Source organism: Numenius arquata, chromosome 26, assembly GCF_964106895.1.
Source record: "Numenius arquata chromosome 26, bNumArq3.hap1.1, whole genome shotgun sequence".
Classification (NCBI taxonomy): domain Eukaryota; kingdom Metazoa; phylum Chordata; class Aves; order Charadriiformes; family Scolopacidae; genus Numenius; species Numenius arquata.
The window spans coordinates 5,277,474-5,285,767 of record NC_133601.1 but is presented as its reverse complement, the minus strand read 5'-3'; the positions used below and the strand labels follow the sequence as shown (position 1 = coordinate 5,285,767).

Below are 8,294 nucleotides of genomic sequence, written 5' to 3'. Positions count from 1 at the left end.
CTGGCCCCGCCCAGGTGTACCCGGATGTGCGCCCGTCGCCGCCATGATGGGTGGGCCAAAGTGCGTCGCTGCCGCCGGGGGTGGGGGAGGCCGCGCCGTGTCGCGGCTGGGAAAGCCCCGCGCGCAGGAAGAATCGCGACGGCTTTGTCTTAAAGAGAAGATTCTGGTTTTCACTCAGGCGCCGAGTTCCTGTCACGGACAGGCCCGGCGTGCGGCGCCGCGGTGCAGGCGGAGGACGGGCTGCGGGGGTCAGAGAGCCCCGGCCCCTCAGCCGGGGCCGCCATCCCCGCCAGGCCCCGCCGGCCATCGCCACACCACCGAGCGGAACAGGGCCCCGCGCCACAGCGTGTGTGCGTGTGTGTGTGTGTGTAACCCCCGTAGTGATTGGCTCCCGCCTGACGAGGGGGCAGGATTAAGAGGAAGAGCAGCGCCGGGATTGGCTGGAGAGCGGGGAAACGGATCCGTCATGGGAGCGTGGATAGGGTTGGACTGAAGGAGAGCCGCCGGCGATTGGCTGCGGCGCGGCGGCGGGCGGGGCGGAGGAGGATATAAAAGGGGCTCTTGGGGGGGGGGTGCGGCGCTTGGCGACCAGTGGCGGTCGGGGATAACGCTGCGGGTCGGTGCCGCCGCTGGAAGGATGTTCGAGGCGCGGCTGGTGCAGGGCTCCGTCCTGAAGCGGGTGCTGGAGGCCCTCAAAGACCTCATCACCGAGGCCTGCTGGGACCTGGGCTCGGGCGGCATCAGCCTGCAGAGCATGGACTCCTCGCACGTCTCCCTGGTGCAGCTCACGCTGCGCTCCGAGGGCTTCGACACCTACCGCTGCGACCGCAACATCGCCATGGGCGTCAACCTCTCCAGGTGAGGCCGCCGGGGCCGCGCCGGGCCGGGGGGAGCGGGCCTGGGCCCGGGGCGCTGCGGGGGGCGGGGCCCGCCGGGGTGAGTTGGGCGAGGGGGCGGCGGGGGGGGTCCCTGTGCCCTCTCCCCCGAGCAGGGAGCGGATCCCGGGGCGGGGGGAGGGGGGGCACCTCTTAGCCCCGCGGGGCCCTTCCCCCATTCTCCTCACAGCTTTCCGCGCCGTTTTTCGCGGCGGGCTCGCGGGGCCGTGACGTCACTGCCGGCGCGCCGTGGCGGGAAAGGCTGGCGGGAAGCGGGGGCGCCATGGCGGGAGGGGGCTGTGGCGGGTGTCGGGCCCCAGCCCCGACCGGCTCCTGCTCCCCCCCTTCCCCCGCCCCGTTTGCGGCCCGTGTCGGGGCCGCGCCGTCCCGTGTCCCCCCCGAGTGATCCCGTCCCCCCCCCCCCCGCAGCATGTCCAAGATCCTGAAATGTGCCGGGAATGAAGACATCATCACCCTGCGAGCAGAGGACAACGCGGATACACTGGCTCTAGTGTTTGAAGCGCCCAGTAAGTGTTTGATCTCATCGAATCACAGAATGGTTTGAGTTGGAAGGGACCTCAAAGCCCCCCCAGTGCCACCCCCTGCCCTGGGCAGGGACACCTCCCACCAGACCAGCTTGCTCCAAGCCCCCTCCAACCCGGCCTTGAACCCCTCCAGGGATGGGGCAGCCACAGCTTCTTGGGGCAACCTGGGCCAGGCTCTCACCACCCTCACAGCAAAGAACTTCTTCCCCACATCTCAGCTCCATCTCCCCTCTGTCAGTGTCAAACCCTTCCCCCTCCTCCTAGGGCTCCCCTCCCTCATCCAGAGTCCCTCCCCAGCTTTCCTGGAGCCCCTTTAGGGACTGGAAGGAACTCATTTGCTATGGTGATATTCCTGAGTAGTCTTCATAAACCACACAGATGGGGGGGGGAATGAAATAACAGTAAATACTCCGGAAATGAGAGGGGACACCTGATAATTAAACTCTTGAAACAGCTTAAATCAGCTCGTCTGATACTTTCTTTGTAAGATAAAGACTTTTCTTATGCCACACACAGGTGCTCCTGCTGGGTTGATGTCCTCTTACAGCCTACAAAGGGTTGTTTGGGTCGCTTTCAGATTTCTAGCTCTAATTAAACAAGGTGGATCTTATCGTTGTAATTGAGGTGGTTTTACTTGGGGAAGGAGAGGGGTGACAACTGAAACTCAGGGTGGTAACTTCTCAGAAACACTTGGTCAAACTAAGCTTTGTTTCTTTAGATCAGGAAAAGGTTTCTGATTATGAGATGAAGCTGATGGATCTCGATGTGGAACAGCTTGGAATTCCAGTAAGTAGTGGCTCGACTGACTGCGCTGTCTCTAGTGGGCGTTTTCCCGTGTTCATATCAGATTTAAGAGTTTGAGTTTGTAAAATAACTTCTTTTGGAAAGACAAACTCAAGTCTAGCGACTGCAGCAAGCTGCTTGGTAGAAGTTTAATCGTGACCCTTCCTTGGCAGGAACAAGAATACAGTTGTGTAGTGAAAATGCCTTCTGCTGAGTTCGCACGCATCTGCAGGGATCTCAGCCACATCGGCGACGCCGTCGTCATCTCCTGCGCGAAAGATGGTGTGAAATTCTCAGCTAATGGAGAGCTGGGAAATGGGAACATCAAGCTGTCGCAGACCAGTAACGTGGATAAAGAGGAGGAAGCTGTAAGTTAAGCCTTCGTGGTTCCTGTGGGGTCTTCAGTGTTGAGGTTTCTACTGATATGACTAATTCTGATTTATTGGGGGTTAAAGCTGGGTGGTTGGATCCTGTATCTCTCTGCTTTATAAATTAGAGTCAATAAATCTTTGCCAACTTCAGGCCCTTACCCTGGGGCCTGCGAGCAGTGCTCAGCAGTGCAGCGACTGCATCGGCTCCCTGCATTATCTGAGAGGCTGGAGGGAACTCGTTGCATTTATCGAGGACTAACGAGGCTGGTGGCTTCCTAGGTTACCATCGAGATGAACGAGCCAGTCCAGCTCACCTTTGCTCTGAGGTATCTGAACTTTTTCACCAAAGCCACCCCGCTGTCACCCACCGTGACCCTCAGCATGTCTGCGGATGTCCCTCTGGGTGAGTAGCAGCAGCTCTGCCTGAACCCGTGGAGTGTGTCCAGTTCTGGGCTCCCCGGTTCCAGAAGGACAGGGAACTGCTGGAGAGGGGACAGCAGAGGGCTACAAAGATGATGAGGGGCCTGGAGCATCTCTCTTATGAGGAGAGGCTGAGGGACCTGGGTCTTTTTAGTCTGGAGAAGAGCAGACTGAGGGGGGATCTGATCAACACCTATGAATACTTCAAGGGTGGGTGTCAGGAGGATGGGGCCAGTCTTTTTCCAGTGGTGCCCAGTGACAGGACAAGAGGGAACGGGCACAGACTGGAACATAAGAAGTTCCATCTAAACACGAGGAGGAACTTCTTCCCTGTGAGGGTGGCAGAGCCCTGGAAGAGGCTGCCCAGAGAGGTGGTGGAGGCTCCTTCTCTGGAGACATTCAAACCCCCCCTGGACACGTTCCTGTGGGACCTGCTCTGGGTGGCCCTGCTCTGGCAGGGGGTCGGACTGGGTGATCTCCAGAGGTCCCTTCCAACCCCGTATCATTCTGTGATTCAGTGAACCCCCCCGTGGAACGCTGCCACCTCGGAACTGCATGAGCAACTCTTGATTTAACAGCTTTTCTGAAGAACCTTCTGTGTTTTTCTCTCTTTTCCCAGTGGTGGAGTACAAGATTGCCGACATGGGACACTTAAAGTACTACCTGGCCCCAAAGATCGAAGACCAACAAGATGGCTCTTAACGGGAGCAGGACAGGGGCCGATGGGGGGGCTCTCGGGGGGGGTGGAGGAAGTGGTGGCAGCGATTTCAGTGCGCGGGAGCCCCCTCTGAGCGCTGGTAGGTGTCTGCTGTAGATATCTTTGTAAATATTTTTCAGACTTACTATTTTGCTCTACTGGTGTCATTGGAAATAGGAAATTTTGGGGTTTTATTTTTTTCTAGTCTACTCCTGTACTCCTGGTAATCTCGTAGATGCCGTCTTAGGGTGAAACCTCTCACTCCTTGCTCTGCGTTAGAGAAGGGGCACAATATTTAACTTGGGTAAAGACGATGTTTCCTCGAGTTTCACCTGTGGACGGAGCTGTAGTTCCCTGGGGGTTGCTCTTCAGTTACGCCACGAGTTCGTTTGACCTTTCGTCCATTTATTTTTGAAGCTGGTATTTTAACTGAGACTTGGAAAGTGGAAATAAAGAATGTTAATTTCATGGGGTTTATCCTGTTTCAGCGTGGATGGATGCTCTGTCACGCTGTGCTAATGTACCCTTGGCTCCTTCAAAGGAACCACCAACAGGCGAGTGTGTGCTTTGGGGTGTTTTGTGCTGGAGTTACCGGTTGAAAGGGAGGGGTGTGAAGAACTCATGGCTCCGTGAGGCCGTTTGCTTAAAGCAGAGGGGGTTTGGGAAACGGGTTTTCCTTAAAATCCGTGTGCTCGGGCTGGTGCTGGAGCTGTCTCCGGTGGGGCTGGTTCCCGGGCTGTCACTCGTTCTCAGGGTGGTGTCGGTGGGGGCTGTGGAGTCACCGCCGCTGGGAGTTCCTTGGTCTCACCATGAGCTCCTCTGGGGTTTTGCCTCTTCTCTCCCTGCTTTAATAATTTTAAGCTACTCCTGGTGGGTCTGGGGGTGTGGTGTCCATCGGGTGCCTGTCCCACACCGGGCACCCACCTGTGCCACCAGCAATTCCCTCGGCCGAGGGTATTTGTGATGATATTGGTGAAGATAAAAGCTTCATGGCACGTTTCACCCTGAAGGTTTGATCATTAAAAATAGTAATTGAAAAGTTCCGGGCAGCTACTGGGTATTTTTTTCTGCGCTTTATTGCTCCCAGTGAGCCCTAAATCCTTACCCTCTGCCCGGGATCTGGGTGGCTCCGCTTGGTGATGAACAAGGCAAGGCTGATTAGGGGGGCTGGGGAGGAAGGAGTGCTCGGGGGGGGGGCTCTCAGTGCTGGGGGTGTCTGTTTTCAGGAGGCTGTGAACTTCCCGCTGGTGGCAACGCAGGAGTGTCCTGAGCGTGAACTGCGAATGTGACACTGGGAGAACCCAACTGATTTAGCAGAAGAATTTCACGAGGTGGCAGTGCTGGTTAAGAAACACCTTCTGCTGTGTCAGAACGAGGGGGGCACCATCCGGATGGAGACGAGTCCCTGCTCGAAGCTGGGGGGCAGGAGTACTTCATGGCCCTGCCCTTGAATCTCCATGGCCAGGAGCACTTCATTAGGAGAATGAGAGGCTGAGGGACTTGGGACTTTTGAGTCTGGAGAAGAGAAGGCTGAGGGGGGATCTGATCAACGCCTCGAAATACTTCAAGGGTGGGTGTCAGGAGGATGGGGCCAGTCTCTTTCCAGTGGTGCCCAGGGACAGGACAAGAGGAAATGGGCACAAACTGGAACATAAGAAGTTCCATCTAAACATGAGGAGGAACTTCATGACTTACAGGGTGGCAGAGCCCTGGCAGAGGCTGCCCAGAGAGGTGGTGGAGTCTCCATCTCTGGAGACATTCAAACCCCTCTGGACACGTTCCTGTGGGACCTGCTCTGGGTGGCCCTGCTCTGGCAGGGGGTTGGACTGGGTGATCTCCAGAGGTCCCTTCCAACCCCATATCATTCTGTGAGGGTGGTTTCATAGAATCATGGAATGGTTAGAGTTGGAAGGGACCTTAAAGATCATTGAGTTCCAACCCCCCCTGCCCTGGGCAGGGACACCTCCACTAGAGCAGGTTGCTCAAAGCCCCATCCAGCCTGGCCTTGAACCCTCCAGGGATGGGGCATCCTCAACTTCCCTGGGCAACCTGTTCCAGTGCTTCACCACCCTCACAGCAAAGAATTTCCTCCCAATATCTAATCTGAATCTCCCCTCATCCAATTTAAAACCATTACCCCTTGTCCTGTCACTACATCTCCTGACAGAGAGTCCATCTCCGGCTCTCCTGTAGCTCCCTTTGGATATAGGCTGCTCTGAGGTCTCCCTGGAGCCTTCTCTTCTCCAGGCTGAACAACCCCAGCTCTCTCAGCCTGTCTTCATAGGGGAGGTGCCCCATCCCTCTGATCGTCTTCGTGGCCCTCCGCTGGACCCGTTCCAACAGCTCCATGTCCTTCCTGTGTTGAGGACTCCAAAGCTGGACACCGTATTCCAGGTGGGGTCTCCTGCTGCTGCGGTGCGAGGAGCCCCCTGCCTGGTTCTCGGCTCCTCTTTTGAGCCCTGTATCTTCTCCCAGAGCATCCCCCACTCGTTCTCCTCAGCCGCCCTCACCGGCTGGTCAATCCAACACCTTTAAGATGACACCTCGGCAGCAAGATCTTCAGCTGCCCCGGGGTTTCTCAGCAGTTGCTGAGTTACCGCCCGCGGGTGCCTTGGATCACCAGGAGGCTTTTTTCCCTCCAAACGTGGGGAATCCTCCTTGGATCGGGCGGCCGTTGTGGTACCCACGAGGACGGGGAGCGGGTGCGCGTCCGCGAGGGATGGGAGATTCCTGGTGGTGAAGGGAAGGATCCTGGGTGTCGGTGGTGGGAGTAAAGCTGAGGGAGAGAGAGGAGCAAAGTCTTGGGCGCAGCCTCCCGCGGCAGCGGGGATCAGCAAACTCTTACCTGTGCCCTTCCACTCGGGAACGCGCCGTGAAAATAAGCCGAGCGGTTTAATTGCTTATTTTTAGAGCCGTAATCACCGACTCGAGTCGCTTCCCGGTGTAAAGGAACGTCCTTTAACAGAAGCATCCCAGAAGCTGTCTGCTGCCTGGGCACATCCCCGCGGCAGCTGAGGGGTTAATCTCCCACCGCCCTCCCCAAAGCCTGGGAAAGAAAATGTTCCTTTTTTTTTTTAAAAAAAAAAAAAAAAAACAAAACAAACAAAAAAAAACCCCACAAAACCAAACAAACGAAAAAACCAAACCAAAACCTGCAAGCTGGGGTGGCTCAGTAAATGCTGCGGGTGTTTCTCTGTGGTTGAGTTATTTATATATATATTTTTATAAAGATATGTAAATAATAATATATATTTATTTATATTTTTTTATAAATTTATATATATATATTTAGACTTTCTTACCGAAGCGAAAATAAATAAGAAAGGCGGAGGGAGAATTCTTTGCAATTTAAGGAGGTTAGGCTTTTGGGGCTCTAAACCTTATTAACTTAAGGGAACTGGAGCCACGGCAACTCCTGGAGCCGCTGGAGGAAGCAGATCCCAGCCGCGTTTCATCCCGTGTTAAATGCTCTTCCAGGTGCTGGGAATAATTTTCCGGCTGTAGTTTGTCTGTCACAACCTCGGGCTCTGCCTGAGGGTGTAATCGCCCCTCTGCTCCGCTCTGGGGAGACCCCACCTGGAGTCCTGTCTCCAGCTCCGGAGTCCTCAGCACAGGAAGGACACGGAGCTGTTGGAGCGGGGCCGGAGGAGGCCACGGAGATGCTGGGAGGGCTGGAGCCCCTCTGCTGGGAGGACAGGCTGAGAGAGTTGGGGGGGTTCAGCCTGGAGAAGAGAAGGCTCCGGGGAGACCTTGGAGCCCCTTCCAGTCCCTAAAGGGGGGGGCTCCAGGAAAGCTGGGGAGGGACTCTGGATGAGGGAGGGGAGCCCTAGGAGGAGGGGGAAGGGTTTGCCACTGAAAGAGGGGAGATGGAGCTGAGATGTGGGGAAGAAGTTCTTTGCTGTGAGGGTGGTGAGAGCCTGGCCCAGGTTGCCCAGAGAAGCTGTGGCTGCCCCATCCCTGGAGGGGTTCAAGGGCAGGTTGGAGGGGGCTTGGAGCAACCTGGTCTGGTGGGAGGTGTCCCTGCCCAGGGCAGGGGGTGGCACTGGGGGGGCTTTAAGGTCCCTTCCAACCCGAACCATTCCATGATTCTATGAATTACGTCCGGATCGTCATTTGGAAGATGGACCTTGTTTTCATCAGGGGTAGGAGCGATGACCACGCACACACCGTGTCACCGACCGCCTGCGGGTGTTGTCCTGAAGTGACGGATGGGCTGCGGCGGGGCTGCTGTCCCGGGAGGGGGCGATCCCGGACCAAGGAGGGGGCGATCCCGGACCAAGGAAGGGGCGATCCCAGCCCAGGGAGGGGGCGATCCCGGCCCCTTCCCCCGCATCCCGTCCCCCGGAGCCGCTCCGTGACCTGGAAGGACCCTCCCTCCGCGGGAATAAACTTCCTGGGTTGCGGGCGCGGAAGAGACGCGGCGGCGGGGGGGGGATGGGGCTGAGCCCCCGCGGGGAGAGACGGTAACGGCTTTTTTTTTTGGGGGTGGGTGGATGTTGGGGAGCAGCCCTGAAGGTCGGGGGGGAGGGGGTTGGGGGGTCCCGGGCACGTTGGGAGCTTCCCGCTCACAGCGGAGGAACCGTCCGGGGGGGGGGGTTATGGC

General features: G+C 57.1%; 2 protein-coding genes across 2 annotated transcripts in view; both read left to right on the top strand.

The window, feature by feature from the left end:
• The first annotated feature begins 529 nt into the window (after window positions 1-529).
• On the top strand, window positions 530-4,733 carry PCNA (proliferating cell nuclear antigen). The gene is made up of 6 exons (XM_074164229.1): window positions 530-858; window positions 1,305-1,402; window positions 2,139-2,206; window positions 2,377-2,571; window positions 2,854-2,977; window positions 3,614-4,733. Exons 1-6 carry the CDS (start codon window positions 638-640, stop codon window positions 3,694-3,696), a joined length of 789 nt encoding a protein of 262 aa, XP_074020330.1. The 5' UTR covers window positions 530-637; the 3' UTR covers window positions 3,697-4,733.
• A 3,168-nt stretch (window positions 4,734-7,901) lies between these two features.
• The window catches only part of TMEM230 (transmembrane protein 230), an 8,986-nt gene continuing 8,593 nt past the window's right edge, over window positions 7,902-8,294 (top strand). Inside the window, exons 1-2 of the mRNA XM_074164238.1 lie at window positions 7,902-7,933; window positions 7,976-8,154. The gene's annotated coding sequence lies outside the window, so the exon portion shown is untranslated. The remainder of the gene's footprint in view (window positions 7,934-7,975; window positions 8,155-8,294) is intronic.

Bases quoted from the DNA above. Each gene is read 5' to 3' on its own strand.
- PCNA (XM_074164229.1), top strand. From the start codon at position 638: ATGTTCGAGGCGCGGCTGGTGCAGGGCTCCGTCCTGAAGCGGGTGCTG. The intron at 2,207-2,376 runs GTAAGTAGTGGC...CTTCCTTGGCAG, and splicing joins TGGAACAGCTTGGAATTCCA to GAACAAGAATACAGTTGTGT. The intron at 2,978-3,613 runs GTGAGTAGCAGC...CTCTTTTCCCAG, and splicing joins GTCTGCGGATGTCCCTCTGG to TGGTGGAGTACAAGATTGCC.